This window comes from Cloeon dipterum, chromosome 3 (assembly GCF_949628265.1).
Source record: "Cloeon dipterum chromosome 3, ieCloDipt1.1, whole genome shotgun sequence".
Taxonomy (NCBI): domain Eukaryota; kingdom Metazoa; phylum Arthropoda; class Insecta; order Ephemeroptera; family Baetidae; genus Cloeon; species Cloeon dipterum.
The window spans coordinates 33,272,647-33,287,589 of NC_088788.1; the positions used below are offsets into that span (position 1 = coordinate 33,272,647).

A 14,943-nucleotide genomic window follows, 5' to 3' on the forward strand; every position below is an offset into this window, starting at 1 on the left:
TGAATTGGACGGCAGAAACCCACATTTTCTGAAATTTTGCGCGACCAAATCAAAATACAAGCATTTGTTTATGAGATCATAAATATAATTGTTGCATTAATTATTCCTTATCAAAGGAATCATATAAAAATCAATATTTGAAACAGACTTTAAATTGTTTCTTCAAATCCTAATTTTAAAATTAAATAGGTTTTATGTTCAATTGAAAAACAATATTATTTTCATTCCACTCTTCTGTCAAGAGAAAAAACTTCAATTCTCGATCAGAAATTGATGACGTACGGTTTCAGTTAGCTTGTTAAACCAGTTGAGGTAAAGCGTGCGTTTTGAACAAAAATAAATAAGAGCAAAGCTTTACTAAAGTGGAATAAATGCATGCAAGAGCTTTTGCCTTCAAATACGTTGTTATGAAATATCAGGTTTTCTCAGGATCGCTTCTGTTTCGCTGTGTGTTGTATGCAAATTCATAAATTGCAATAAAACGCGCGTTGCAGTTGCAGGCTGCGCACGTTGCAACGGAAAAATGAGCGGCCCCGCGATGAATAATGGAGACATGCAACACAGTTATAAATTTTCGAATGCACACACGCGGTCTCGTCGTTATATTTCATTGTATGCATAATAATGGCGCGGCTGATGCACGCACCGTGTGTGTTTATTGTGTGTGTGTGTGTGCAAATGTGAATGCACTCTGTCGGCGCGTTGCGCTGGGGGCTGGGGGGCTGCATGGTGCTTTTGCAATGCAATCGATAGTGGCGGCCACGAACGTAATGCACGTCTCTCAATATTGTATAAAATTTCCCCGCCGCCGCTGCCGCCGAGCGTCAAGTGCGCATATTTATTGTCTTTAGATCTTAATTTGATTAAAATAATAGTCGAGAAATGATTTATCTCGCGGCAAGATGAGTTCTGAGAAAGTCGTCGCTTGTGTGCATAAATAAATTCCAGCGGCCAGAGATTTCATATTTAAAATACGTATAACGAACGATGCCACACACCGCAGCAGCAATTATTTTAAAAGCCGTACATGACAATGTGACCGCGTTGTCGCCGCCATACACTCTTACTTATTTTCGATGCTTTTTTGCCCAAAGCTGCGCTGCCTGCAAACGCGCCTGCTGTCTAGACGTTGCATCAACACAATTCATGCATGTGTAACACGCGTTTGGATGCTGAATTATATGTCTCTTAATCAGAGACGCCGCCATGAATACGCTCTGCTGGCTCAGACTGCCTGCTATCGGCATCGGCGGTTAATGGAATTGGTTTCAAAGGTCTCATCATGTGAAAAAGCGCAGGATATTGAATGAATTTCGGCATCAATGATCAAGCTTAAATCAATTAGGACTACATTAATTGGACGTGATAAAAACGATCGTTCGTCGTCGTGTTGCAAAATATGAATATAAATATGAATGCCATTATTATCTACAAGCCACTTTTAGCCAAAAAATCCGACCGCCAATAAAATAATTTTCTCTAAATCGACTTCTACGGTCTCCTAGGAAGGAGAGAACTACTTACGTACTTACCATTACCAGAGAGAGGCGTAAAGCTGAGCCCGTGCGCATCCAATTCGAGGAGTCCTGCGCATCTTTTTGGTCCCTGTGATAATTAATTGAGTTTCCACTGCCGGCTCTGTATCGGAATTTCTGCGCCTTAATTGTTGTTAAACGAAAGGACACGAGTTGATTACAATAAAATAAGTGGGAAAAATGACCGCAGACCAAAAACTGAACCGAGAAAATCCCGTTCGAAGTTCGAAAAGTGCTCTTTATCTTTATGTCTTTTTGCTTAGGATTGGACGTAGCGACTTAGCGACAGCAATACGCGACAGTGGAGACATCTGCTCAATTGCTCATACGCAGCAATATCAGAGAAGTACTCTAGTACTCTCACGCAGTTCCAGCGGTCACGTGACCCAATCCTACCATCTCATTAGCCAAGAGCAGGCACTTCTTGTTGCTTCTCCGTTCCATCCCCTAAGCAGTGAGCCTCGCAGTTAAGTGCGTGCTTGCTCTAGACCAATTAGATGGCGGGATGGAGTCACGTGACCGCTAGAACTGCGTGTGCGACTGTGCGTGTACGAATCTGATATCTCTATGGGTTTGTGCAGGTGTCTCTGCTGTCGCCTACTGCTGCTGTTCCATTCTTTCCTTTCACGAAAGAACATTTTACTAACGCGAATTTCTTGGTCCCATTTTATTGTCTGCGGTCATGGTTCCGACTTCATATTATGTTGTAGATTCACCCGTGCACTTTCATTTGACGTCAAATGAGGCGCGAGTAGATTCAGTAATAACTCAGTCACAGAGCCGCCTGCGAAAACTCATACAATTATGGTACCAAAAATATTCGTACGACGCGCACGCCTCTCTAGGATTTTTTTATTTCTATTTTTTAGCAATTATACTGGTATCCAAACTGCTAATAAAAGTGATTAAGTTTCTTGAAGGTTTGAGATGAGTTCATGGTAAACAAGTTTTACATAAAACAGAATTAATCGCGTTGAAATTTTATTTTTATGAGTAATTAAAATCATGTACATTTATTTACAATAAAAAGCTAAAAGCACTTCAGTTGCCTAACGCACGAATGCCTCTTTTTCAGCCAGCCTTCGTTCAGGATTAACTCGCGTGGCATATTATATCTTCCATAAATGATGATCGTACAGGCCATACCCTGAGAATACCAAAACTTGAGATATCCTTTTACCAAACACCGAACGCTTCTCAGGGCAATAAGCGAAAAATGAACAGATTTATTTTCAAAATATCAACATTCTGATATTAATCCAACATTTACAGCGGTCCATACCGTATTAATTTAAGGGTGCCATTTTTTAAAAACTTTGTACCAGAATATAAATATGAATCAATTGAGACGAGAGTGGGAGGGTTACAGCAGACAGCTAGCAAAATAATGTACATAAATCCACGCCTAATTCGTACTGAGTATTCAAAATTTGTGCAGAAAAGTTTCAACGTAAGCTTGTTGTCTAGTTGAAGTCCTGCTCAAAATTGGCGGCGAGTTCTTGAATAGTCAGGGAGGTATTTACAAGCTATGGCACCAGGCAAAATTTTGTTCTGTTGTAAAAGCCAAACACAATTATTGTGGACGCAAACTAACAGTGGGACGAGTGGGATGAAAAAAAATGTGGCGGCGTCTTTAATAGTCGTGTGCCCATTCATTCTCCTGGAGGAAATTGTCAACTACCTCTTTCATCGCAAAGTTTGGAATCAGTTGATCTTGGGTCAACTTCACCCTCGTCACAGGGTCAAAGTGGCCGACCCGCTAAAATCGAGTTTCGTGTTTATAACAGATGCTGAATTCAATCAGAAATTGTGTGCTCTATACCTGTAAGTGTTCTTCGATGTCTTTTCTCTCATATGTGATTCCGCTTGGGGTTATGACAGGGTCTCTCAGGACCTCGAAGCTTATCTTTCCACAAAGATAATCAGGAACTTCTCTCTTCTGCAAAACAAGGACATTTTGATCACTTCAAACATATGGTTCTATGTCATTGGAATTGTTTTTAACTTTTAAACATAGATGAATTAATAGAAATCTAAATTTCAGAAAGCGAGCAAGGACTGTGGCAAGTTTAGCTTCATTGTAACTTTCAAATTTCTTTCTTAAAATTATCAGTCACAAACGTGCGTTTTGCGTTACTGCCAGGTCGTGCAAAGTTAGGAGTCTGCCTTTTTTTCTAAGTTGGTTTATGTTGGAATAACAGCAAGACAATAATAGAAAATAAAAGACAATAATTATTGTTTCCTTAGTATTTTCTAAAATTGAACAATAGAGAGTTCAATTCAAAATTTATCAATAGGGCTTTTATTATTTCTAGTTCCAATGAGAAAAACATATATATTTAAGTGCTTTAAGTAACTTTAAGATATTGTTTAATAATTTGCTTTCAGCGCAGGCTTTGCAAGTTTAACACCATTAGACTAGTTACATTGCAAATCGAGTGCTCACTTAAATACTTAACAGTTAATACGCCAATAATAATAATAATTAACATTTCCATTTGTTTGATTTTACTTCGGTTTTTTTACAATCTCAAGAAAACCTAATAAAAGAAAACCTCAAAATAAGAAAGCACCTAACTGACATTTTACACAAGGGTAAAATGAATTAATGATTGTAGGCTTATCGGGCTTATCGTAAAACTTGTTAAATTTTAATTTATTTGGAACTTCTCAATTTTCTCCTTTTCATTAATATCAAAAACAAGTTTATAAGTCCCTTTTTTCATTCTGCTATCTATGCAGCTTATCTCCCACTCTTCCTCTGCATGTTCGACAGCATAAAGCATGTAACTTAACAAATATCCTCAAAGGAAGTTTTAAAATTCAGCTATTTAATATCAGGCAGTCAACAAATCAAAAGGATGAGAGCCTAGATTAAAAATTAAAGTAAATATTTGATAATAAGCTATTGCCAGGAGCATTAACTATAGAGATGCGCTTGAACTCTTTAACAAAAAGAATGGAATGCTCGTGATTTAATTTCTGCATCAAAATACTTCTGAATAAAAAAGGCAAACTTAAAGTTCAGAGTGTGTCTTACCCTCCGTCTTTCGTCGATTTTCGCAAATATCGCATTCAGTTCTCCTAGGTAATTATCCTGTAAAATATTTACTCAGCCCCATGTGTTGAGAGAATAATATTAAAGCTTACACATTGATTTTCTAGCTCCATTGCTTTTTCTGCGGCTTGCTCCTCCATCAACCCTTCAGCCTGCAAACTCTCAAGTTGGGTTTGAAAGTCTTGCCTGACAAGACGATTAAGATAAGACTGAAAATAAAAGAGAAATTGAGACCCACAAATTAAATTATACTTTATTAATTTTTAGAATAATGTAATGCACCACCCCACCTGAAGTTCGATTTCTTGAGCAATTCGCTTCTCTTCCTGCAGATTCCATCTCTTCTTTCTCGCCATTCTGAGCTGGCCCGCGATGTCATCGCCGAAGTTGAGCTTCTGCTCCTTCGCCAAATCGCTTGCTGCAATAAATACCAACAGGTCAACTCACAAATGAATCCAATAGAAAGTGTTCTCGCCGAAATCTGTTGTTGTTCAGCACCGAGTCGTCATAATACCACTTTGAAAACCAAGATAGATGTGTGCCAAGAATTCATTTACAAGCTGCTGCAGCACTTGAGGGCTTTCTTCTTCCACTGATCAGTGTGAAAGATTAGTCATGCAATTTCACTTTTGACCATTACAGTACAGAACGCACTTGATGGGATTCAAGAGGCACCCAAGAGTCGCGTTGTACATTTAATGCAATTTAATGAAAATGCTAAATAAAATCAAATCTCAAGGCACACGGAAAGATCAAAACCTTTGGGTCTGTAAAAATAATCCATCTTCGGTTATATAAAGTGTTTCTGGCTTGAGAGTGAAGAGTCATTGTCTGATTTATACAAATTAACTGTTTGCTAATTCTTGCTTTAATTTCTTTTAATTTTTTCTATTGACTTGAGTTAACAATAATAAATTAGACAGTCGGTCAATTGTGCGTTTATATAACAATGTTATTCTGAGATTAACGAAAAACTGCCAGAATCACACATTAATAAAATATAATTATATATTTTTCTATCACTTCTGTAGTCTAATCAAAATCATATAAAATAATAAAAGTAAAAATTGTACCAACCCCTCTGTAAATGCTTGGTAGCCTCGTCGTAGTTCTCTGTTTCGAGGAGAGACTGACCAAGGAAAAAGTGTCCTTTCACAAGGTTCGGGTCCATCTCCAGGGCACGACGGCAGTCCTGTGCGACCCTGTCCCACTGCTTCATTTTGAGGTAACATAAGGCCCTGTTAGTAAAATACGTGGCCTGGTTGGGGTTTTTGATCTGTAAAAAATTGAGTGGATTAGAAACGGAAAACCAAGTTCAGAGGTGGACTTTTGTTTATGATATGTACAATGGCTTTTGTGTAGCAGTTGATGGCGTCGTCATATTTCTTGAGGTTGAAGAGCCGGTTGCCCTGGTCTTTCAGCTCCTTGTCCGTCAGATTTGCCGTGGTGTACATGTGTGATTTGCTCATGCTGCACTATACAGAGCTGTACGCGGTTCCAGTCAAGGGGTTGAATGTGCAAGCAACACGACACGCTCGCCTCGGCGATCGCTCAGCTCAAGAATTGCGTTGCCTCGTTGAAAAATATCACCGGCAGTCGTCTATGGAATTTGCACGTCAAATGTAGCACCTATCCGTCGAAAGAAACTTCATGTTTCATCGCATTCGAGTGATTTCTTGCGTAATTGGAGAACGTCTGACACAAAAATGTATACACAGCTGGAATCCGTGACGTCACGGTGCCTTCAAAGCGCCAAAATTCGAAAGTTTCTTCCGCCGTGGGAGGATGAAGAAGAAATTGACGCGTTGTGGAAAATTGGAGAAAAAAAAGAAAAGTGGTATCTTCACTTAAAACCTGTGGATGGTCTAATTTTCTGAAACAATTTCATCGAAAAACTTTTGTTCTATTCAGAAATAAAATTGAAAGCACAAACTATGAAGCCAGACAATGTTTTATTAGAGATTTTTAATATTTTCGATTTATTAATGATGAGATATTATGTAATAGATAATAGCTATAATTTTAGTAAGCATGCCGAATAATGAAACTCACGAGATGATTTTAATTTTATCACAGCTTGTCAATTATTGTGTTCTGATACTTAATACATACGTTAAATATTAACTGGACAAACCATAAAAATATTTGGGAATTGAAATTTTTAATAAAAGACCTGTGAATTGAGCTTACACCAATTAATTTATTGATGAATATAACATTATATAAAAAGGAACGAGAAATATGCATCAGAAAAACACACTGAATAAAATTTGAACATAGAAGTGTTTCCACACAAGCAGTTATTTTTAAATGTATATTTAAAACCTTTAAAACTAATCCAAAAATTTCTTGTGCAAATATTGAACACCAAGAGTCTATTACTTTCCTTTTTATGTGGACGAAACACAAAATGAGGTTTATCAATATTGAGATTCATAAAATACACAAAAACAACGTTATCAGCAAAAATTGCATAGTAGAAAAAAAATAAGATCACATTAATGACATTGCTTCATGTTTTTTTACAGAAACAAACAATTTCAAAATTTCACAAATATTTTCAATCGTTGTTGTATGAATTGTTTACTTGTAAAAGCAAAAATGTTTTCTTTCACTTCCTCACATTTGGGGTAAACACAAAGGTGTAGTCGTCACTAAAAAAACGCAGCTGCAAATATTGCAAAAAAGAATATGATAAAAACGTGTTTGTGCAAGTTCGGTAAACCAGAGTGAAGCGGTGGAACTGTATGTATACATGTCATCGGCTATAATGTGTGCTCGCTCACGTCATGAAATGTTGGAAAATAATTAGGTGAAGATTGGTTGTTGAGTGTTGCGTGCACCTGGGCTTGTTAACAGTTGATTATTAGTCCAATATTCATAATAGTTATTATTATTAATAAGTCTCGTATCCGTTTGCTTTACCGCAGTCATTGCGCAATTAATAATTCATACCAAAAATTGACATAAACCAATCTGATCTAGACAACAAGGTACAACAATATTCCACGTGAATATATCCAATATTCTAGGCTAAAATTGGCAGGTTTTTTTAGACGGATATCATTTTACAGACACATGGCCACACTTGCTTATTTTTACCTTGAGAAAAGTTGTGAAAATTTAGCAAAGATGCGTTTAAAGACAGTACCTGAAAACTAAATGCAAGTAATGAACGAATTGCGTGAATGACAAACTCCTCACTATCACATGTCCACTGATTACGTTATTTTCGTCTGTAGTACCTCATAAGAGCTGATTGTATAGCATTGCAGCCGCAAAATTGCATGACTATTTTGTTTCACCAACATGTATAATTGCAAAGTTAGCAACATTCACTTCAGTAGAGAAAAACGAGGATACATTCACATAGTTAATAAGAATGGAATAAAACGCGAGTTGTTTACCTAAAACGTTATGCAAGGGCCAGGGCTAAAGCTATGTAATCAAACCCCTTTTTTAGTTGATTATGTTAACAGGACTGCGTGCTTGGAACTGCTGATGTACTATTGAAAGCTGCTTTGATAGATTGCGTATATCGTGAATCAACAGATGGTACGCAAATAAACACTCAGGGGAGGCTAATAATTTGGACATAGCAGGCCTGGGAGGCGTTGTCAACTTGTCAGCGCTATAGGCTGTTAAATGAGTTAATGGATAGGCTCGAAATTGAGTAGGTATCCCTGAAATCTATACTCGAAAATGAAGATCGAAGTGAGGGCGTGATTTCTTCCTCGCATGTTGCCATTGGAGCTGCTTCCAAGGAGACTGCTGCGGCTGGTTTGGGCTTTTCCTCGGTTTTTTTCTCCTCTTCTGTAGGAATTCTGAAAGAAATTGCAGGGCTGTAATTTTCTTTATTAAAAATTTCATGAATACATACTTAAAAAAATCAAAAAAATATTCAAAGGCATGTAAACAAATCAAGATAATAATTTCTCTGCTCTCTGTGTGAATCCTGAACTTGTTAACAATAAGCGAAGCTCTAAAAGCGTGGTATATTTTGCAAGAAAATGAAACCCATTGGTCCAGAAGAAAGGTTTTTTGAAACCTGCGCAGCACATCCCGTGGGCTAGGAGCTCACCAAGCCCCAATAACACCGCCTAGTGGATAACATGGGGCCCGAGTGGCCGCAGAGGAGCTTGGGCCCAATCGTAGCCATCTTTTCGCCTCCCCGCACCAAATTCTATTTATTGAAACGCCAGACATTGGTCCTTAAAACCTCTCAGCCCATTGAGCTATTTGAGCATTTCAAGTCACTAAATTAACCACCTTTTGCCATCTCTGACCTTGGGCAATCAGTATTAGATCCCCGAACTGCTCAAATTTCTCCCACTGCTTTGAGAATGTCTTAAGATTGCGAGGAAATGCAGCGATTCAAATCATTATTATGTTTCATCAGGCATTATCGAAGGTTAAAGAATGACTAAAAATAATAACCTTGTTCATGTAGGCTGATTAAAAAGGTTGATTATATCGCTTATCAGTGCCACTTTATAAGACGGAATTGTCATTGATAATCCGGCAAAAATGAGGAAAGTTAAATGTTCACAAATATTTGATCGCAGCCTCATCAAAAATCGACAGATAAATCTGGTAAATCTGGTGTTTACCACGTGTAAATACGCAAGCCTCACACTTGAACCTCCTTATCAATCTAAAACAACCTTCTAAAACATAATATTGACCCCTAGCATCTCAAACAAATCTCGGGCTGAGACAAAAAAAGCCAAGGTTAAAAGCCAAACTTGATAAGCTGGAAATTTTGCGGTTATTTCACAAGCGAGAAAGCGCTAACGTCAGCAAAAAGGGGTTAGGTCACTGGGCATTAGTTACCTTATCATAAATTAACACAAAACAGGAATGTTCCGTTGATGACTCAATGGCTCGATTAGTTCTGTTCTTGTTCGGAAGGTACGGCAGCACAAAGGGGTCGCAGCACAATTCTGGGGTCTTGGTCCAACATGCGCTCATTCTCCTCGGAACTGACGAGGGTTTGATTATTAAAACGTGGTCAAGATTAGAATGACGAAGGGAACAATTATCAGCTCCAAAGAGATACTCACTTTTCTTTGTGCTCCATTAGCTTCCTGGTCTCTTCTTCGTCATTGATCGTCGGCGCCTGGTACGCAATTTCGGACACTGGTCCATACTGGGCTGTTACCAAAGTGTCTGTCGAAGTTGGGCCGAGATTCAAAATCTGCAATCGCCGGAAATTGCATAATTTTCTTTAGTGCTGAACACATTTCAATTATTCAAATGCCATGGCTCTCAATGATAATTTCTATTCTTATAACATCTAATGCCCTTAGAGAAAGTAATTTTGTTTATTCAAATAACACTAAAAATCATCTCAATCAAAATTAGTTCACCCATTTCGTATTACGTCAAGCTCTGACAATCACTCTTCCATTCTTCCTAAATGAATCAAATATTTTTCAAATCTCAAATGTGATCAAAGTTTGAAAAGTTGATGCATTAATAAAATTTGAATAGAACTCAAGACAACTATGAATCATGATTACTGTTATACCCAATTAAATACATAGTAACAACATAAACAACGTTTTTATTTGTGGATTTGAAATAAATATTTTGTTTGAGTTCTTTAGGAAAATATTTATAACGCGCTTTTATGTTTGAACCTAGTTATTATATTATATTAATATTTTTCATACTTATGCGTTATTGAAAGTCTGATGAAAGTAAATCAAAAAACCTATTCAACCAGACGTCCCAATAAAGGCAAAAACCGAAATTTAAATCTGAGCAGAGAGTACATCAAATAGATTTACTGCTAGTGGAACCATTGTAAAATACATAAAATAGCTCAGTCAGAGAAAGTTCATTTTACTCACATTTATGCTAGAATATAAAATCAAAATTTAATTTTCTAGATATCAAGTCAAATTGAGAACGGGAAAAAATTCCAAATGTCTCTCTATCAAAGAAAAGGTTTAGAAATTGTGTTTGGTGTAATATGAGACAATCAAAACAGTGAATTCTTCCTGAATTTCCACTTTTAAGATACATAACAACACCTGATAAAAGCTTTTACATGCTTAAATTTTTTTGGTACAAATTGCATCAGAAAATTGTTTTCTGAAAAACAATAATATATAATAACCTGGGCATTGTTGCCATCACGCAAGCGGCCGAGGTCCTTGTCCTCGCAGCAGAAGCAGAAGCCTTGGTGCCTCCGGACAACGCCGACGTATCCGAGCAGGAGGATGACGCCGACCAGCAGCAGCACGGCGCCGCAGATGGCGATGGTCAGGTCGCCGGAGGTCTCGGACTCGAGCACCGGGACGCTCTCGGTGGCGCGGTAGTCGATGGTGCCTTCGATGGCCATCATCAGGCCGGCGGCCACCGAGAAAAGTCCGAGCACCAACACCATCCACTGCAGACACTGAGTCCTGCTGAAGCCGGAAGCCACCGTCTGCGACAGGTAGCTTCCGGGCCATTCACTTCCTTGTTGCTCGTAGCTGACGGTCGTGGGCTGGTACACAGGGTTGCTCGACGGCATCTTGCAATTAATTAGCCGAGAAGAAAGCTCAAAATCGAACGAGGAGTGGCTGGACGGCGGCGATTAAACGACTGTCAGTCGAGCTGTCGGTGCACTGCTGACAAATAGGGGCTCCCCTCGCCGATAATAATTACCAAGCGATCATTTTAGGAAACACGGAAGCGCACGTTCCAGCAGCACCTGCGTTGATCGCATACCAAGGACACCGTGCGGCGATGACTCATTCACCTGCCCGCCAAGCAAATGATTGGGTTAGAATCGCCCGCTTTTGCTTTCGGTCTGCGATCAAAGTCGCGGACTAAAAATACACTTTCGGTGCCAGCTCAGCGCACTTTCGCGGCAACTGTTGCGGCAACTGACTTTCCAACTTACCGACTGTGATCTTTGGCGCGCCGCTATCAGCTCGAACCAGCCTCGAAATTGCCTCACTTGCCTATATTTTTGTTGTCTGCGTCTGCAACCGCATGTTTTGCTGCGCTTATGTAAAAGCAAGCTCCGCTGTCGCTCACTCCTCCCACTCCACAGCCTGCCTCTGCCTGCCGCTGACGTCACTTCTCGTCGCCACAACTTTGGATTCTTTAGTGCCATGGCCATGCGCAAAATTTTACGAAATAAACTGAAACCTAGATGCTCTTGAAGTAAAAGTTTCAGTTTTTGGTGAAAATAATTTTTTCGGCGTGTCCTCATTAAGATTGTTGTGTGGAATGTGGATATCTGGGTAACGAGTAACGATATCAAAAGCTCTGATCACTGATGTAAAAAACCAGGTCCCACCGAGATTTGAACTCGGATCGCTGGATTCAGAGTCCAGAGTGCTAACCATTACACCATGGAACCGCTGATTACGCATGGGCTAAGATTAAGATTTTATACCCATTTCATCATCATTCTAAAGGCCAATTAAAAAATGAGTGTACTGTAGGGGCACCGTGATTTGCTCGGCGCTCAACATTAATTTTCAACAATCAACACATTGTTAGATTTTAAATAAAAGGCGAGAGAAGATTCGGCGACAATCATTCACAAACCAGAGGCTGACAAGATATGAAGAAGACGAACCAGAAGACGAGCCAGGGCCGAGTCAGCGACACGCAGCCATCCTACTCCGCCAATAAACTCCCTTTTTTATATGGAAGATGGAAGGTCATTCTCTCATTTAGACCCCCATATAATTCTGGTGACCACCGACTGAAGACACGAACACGGCCCATTATGGGGGTCTCATTTAGACCCCCATAGTACTACATAATATTCCTAACCTTTGAAATAAATATGTATCTACATAATTAATACTAATAGTCTAAACACAATTACCTAACAGTAAGAATTTATGCAGGAGAAATCTAATGCTCTTGCCATTATTATGCAGCATTTTTAGTCAATCAGTTCCAATCAATAAATGTTATGATTATCTAAAATGTACTAATACGTTGTCAGATTTCAAAGATTTTAGCTGGCGTAACGGTAATTTCACCACTTATTTTATTCACTAGGCTTTCATCATAAATCCGGACACCACATAGCTGTTGACTTTAAATTTTAGTGCAGTGTCTATACGTCTAGTTTTGTTTCCTGGAGATAATATGCAACAACTTTTTGGCCTCCACAAGAAGCTAATTAAAAAACTATATTTATATTTTATATAAAATTCCATTATTTTAGTTCTAGTTTTGATGTGAAAATTAAAATATAAAACACATTAGAAGTAATTATTATTGTTTCATTTCAAAATTCAACATTTAATTTTTTCTTCTACAACTCGTTATTACTGGCTTGTTTCAAGTCTGTTTCTTCATCTGATTGCTCGGTTTGTTCATCTTTTCTTGCAACCTTGTCACGCACTACAAACTCTTTTTCTCTGACCTTCACTGGCAGCAAATCTCCCCATTCACTAGACCTCGCGCACAGGTAAGACCCTCTGAGAAGTGGTTGTATATTAACATTTAGTAAATCAATAATTATCAAATCTTCAAACACTAACTTTCCATCTTTTGCTCTTGTAAAGATAACCTCTTCGAGTTTTCCTTCTGGCGTGCACAATCTACTAACCACATGGCCACCTCGGACCATTGGTTGTCTTACTATGCGCGGCCACTTGGGAACGGCGCTTTTCTTTGGACCTTTCCCAAGAATTACGAAAGAAAATCTCTCTCTTTGTGATTGGCTCAAGTCATTTTTAAATCCTGTATACCGACTCTGGAAATTGCAAGGAGTCCTGTCGCCCTCTCGCAGCAAACGCGGACACGCTTGAGTGTGCGGACACTAAAGAGGAGGGGGTTGAAGAGAAATTTGAAAAAATGCCATAAGTTTATTACCGGAGCAAGGACGTGCATTTCCTGGCCATCTTTTTTCGATTGGAATAACAGGAACTCTTTGGCCTCATCAACCAGCTGTGCAGATAACAATAATTTTTAATAAGCAGGAAGATTTACGTTAAAGTAACGTCCGTACTTTAAACCCTTCAGTGGTGCCTTGCTCAACCAGAACAAAATAATCATTAGTCTTCCTCCACAGGTTCAGATAGCATTCTAGACGACTATCCATGGTGGGAAACTCAAACAGTGTGTGAGCACTGACGACCAAGTCAAATTTCCGCTGTTAATTCAGAAACAAGTGAGTGCTAGTGCAGGAAAAAATTAATATTTCTCTACGTTGGGATTGGGAGACATGAGCTGCTTAAAATATGTCTTTGGAATAAAAAACTGTCCATTGGCATCAGCTCCTTTCAAAAGCAGCTCTGCTAACTCTATCATGTGAGGTGACGAGTCGATGCAGAATATTTCGTCCAACTTTTTGCCCCACCTTGAAATTGCAGCCCTGGAAGAATAAATTTGATTTTATTTTTCAATATTCACATCGTAAGCAAATTGAGTGATAATTTACCATGGAACAGAACCGACACCACTGCCAAAATCAAAAATTGTTTTTGGTATAAAGTTGGGAGACCATTTGGAGATCTCGGTGAAGGCTCGGTCCACGGCTGAGTACTCTGCTGGCATCCTGCTCAGCATGTAGGAGAGGCAGGTGCTTTTGGAGTATTCAATTTTTTTCCATTTCCTCCCTTCAGTGGCCTTAGCAGGGTCAAATCGGCCTTGCAATTGTTTTGCAAGTTTCACCCCAATTGTTTGTAGGTTGCTCACATTCTTGTCTAAATAAAAAGTTGATGTTTGTTTCAATATTTAAAAAAAGACAGTGTCAATAGGTAGCTTTTGGATACAATAATATTTTTGTAGTGTGTACCTGCCAGAACTTTTTCAATGGCTCTTAAAAGAGGAGGAGGTAAATCAGATACTGAGTTGGCTATTCGACCTGGATGTATTTTGCCTGAAAAACTATCCTTTGAGGCCTCAACAGTGAGCGATTCGTCAAGCAATCCAACGGTCTTGACTTTCGTTGCCATCTGAAAGCAATATTTATCATATAGATATAACATAATGTGTATAACTATGCATTATATTATATTATGTATTTTGTATAATATGTACTAACCAATCGAGCAAGTGTGGCATGGCACACGCTTCCTTTTGAGGCGAAAACTCGCTGGCTTGCCAACATGGTGATATTTTTATTTGTAAATGCTAATAGCGATCATAGCGATTAATGTTTCCAGCTTCCAGCTAATGCGATCGCCGCGTGAACATGAAACAGACAAAACATGTGCGTTTGTGTATGGTCGCCAGGTCGCCTCGCTACTCGCTCAAGCTTAAACGCAAACGTGCTGTCAACGCCCACTCTTAACACACTGTGATTGGCTATTGGCTTAGTAAATTTTGGAGTAGAACAAAGAGTTTGAAATTTCAGTCCATCAACTTAACAAATGAGCTGAA

At 38.8% G+C, this 14,943-nt stretch overlaps 3 protein-coding genes and 1 non-coding gene across 5 annotated transcripts; all 4 read right to left on the reverse strand.

Moving 5' to 3' along the window:
* Positions 1–2,503: 2,503 nt before the first annotated feature.
* On the reverse strand, positions 2,504–6,349 carry STUB1 (STIP1 homology and U-box containing protein 1). The gene is made up of 7 exons (XM_065486217.1): positions 5,940–6,349; positions 5,671–5,869; positions 4,884–5,011; positions 4,686–4,802; positions 4,576–4,632; positions 3,358–3,474; positions 2,504–3,294 (listed from the first exon to the last, which is right to left on the reverse strand). Exons 1-7 carry the CDS (start codon positions 6,060–6,062, stop codon positions 3,169–3,171), a joined length of 867 nt encoding a protein of 288 aa, XP_065342289.1. The 5' UTR covers positions 6,063–6,349; the 3' UTR covers positions 2,504–3,168.
* A 424-nt stretch (positions 6,350–6,773) lies between these two features.
* Positions 6,774–11,649, reverse strand: LOC135941017 (uncharacterized). Of its 2 annotated transcripts, XM_065486219.1 has the most exons (5): positions 11,489–11,646; positions 10,718–11,344; positions 9,657–9,790; positions 9,427–9,575; positions 8,277–8,417 (listed from the first exon to the last, which is right to left on the reverse strand). In XM_065486219.1, the coding sequence occupies exons 2-4, from the start codon at positions 11,114–11,116 to the stop codon at positions 9,482–9,484; spliced, it is 627 nt and encodes a 208-aa protein (XP_065342291.1). In that variant the 5' UTR covers positions 11,117–11,344; positions 11,489–11,646; the 3' UTR covers positions 8,277–8,417; positions 9,427–9,481. The 2 variants fall into 2 exon arrangements, with proteins under 2 accessions (XP_065342290.1, XP_065342291.1); XM_065486218.1 differs by lacking the exon at positions 9,427–9,575 and having other exon boundaries at positions 6,774–8,417; positions 11,489–11,649.
* Positions 11,650–11,881: 232 nt separating this feature from the next.
* TRNAQ-CUG (transfer RNA glutamine (anticodon CUG)) lies at positions 11,882–11,953 on the reverse strand. Its single transcript has one exon. It is a non-coding gene; the product is annotated as a tRNA-Gln (tRNA).
* Positions 11,954–12,811: 858 nt separating this feature from the next.
* Positions 12,812–14,813, reverse strand: LOC135941013 (methyltransferase-like protein 17, mitochondrial). The gene is made up of 8 exons (XM_065486215.1): positions 14,606–14,813; positions 14,357–14,516; positions 14,000–14,264; positions 13,768–13,933; positions 13,568–13,711; positions 13,432–13,506; positions 13,098–13,378; positions 12,812–13,034 (listed from the first exon to the last, which is right to left on the reverse strand). The coding sequence occupies exons 1-8, from the start codon at positions 14,669–14,671 to the stop codon at positions 12,869–12,871; spliced, it is 1,323 nt and encodes a 440-aa protein (XP_065342287.1). The 5' UTR covers positions 14,672–14,813; the 3' UTR covers positions 12,812–12,868.
* Between the last annotated feature and the right edge of the window lie 130 nt (positions 14,814–14,943).

Excerpts from the sequence above, each read along its gene's own strand:
- LOC135941017 (XM_065486218.1), bottom strand. The coding sequence starts at position 11,116 with ATGCCGTCGAGCAACCCTGTGTACCAGCCCACGACCGTCAGCTACGAG. Across the intron at positions 9,791-10,717 it reads GTGATGGCAACAATGCCCAG|ATTTTGAATCTCGGCCCAAC; the intron begins GTTATTATATAT and ends CGGCGATTGCAG. Across the intron at positions 8,418-9,656 it reads CTAATGGAGCACAAAGAAAA|AATTCCTACAGAAGAGGAGA; the intron begins GTGAGTATCTCT and ends AATTTCTTTCAG.
- STUB1 (XM_065486217.1), bottom strand. The coding sequence starts at position 6,062 with ATGAGCAAATCACACATGTACACCACGGCAAATCTGACGGACAAGGAG. Across the intron at positions 5,870-5,939 it reads ACTGCTACACAAAAGCCATT|ATCAAAAACCCCAACCAGGC; the intron begins GTACATATCATA and ends AATTTTTTACAG. Across the intron at positions 4,803-4,883 it reads CTCAAGAAATCGAACTTCAG|TCTTATCTTAATCGTCTTGT; the intron begins GTGGGGTGGTGC and ends TTTTATTTTCAG.
- LOC135941013 (XM_065486215.1), bottom strand. The coding sequence starts at position 14,671 with ATGTTGGCAAGCCAGCGAGTTTTCGCCTCAAAAGGAAGCGTGTGCCAT. Across the intron at positions 13,934-13,999 it reads GGTGTCGGTTCTGTTCCATG|GGCTGCAATTTCAAGGTGGG; the intron begins GTAAATTATCAC and ends TTATTCTTCCAG. Across the intron at positions 13,507-13,567 it reads GCACCACTGAAGGGTTTAAA|CTGGTTGATGAGGCCAAAGA; the intron begins GTACGGACGTTA and ends TTATCTGCACAG.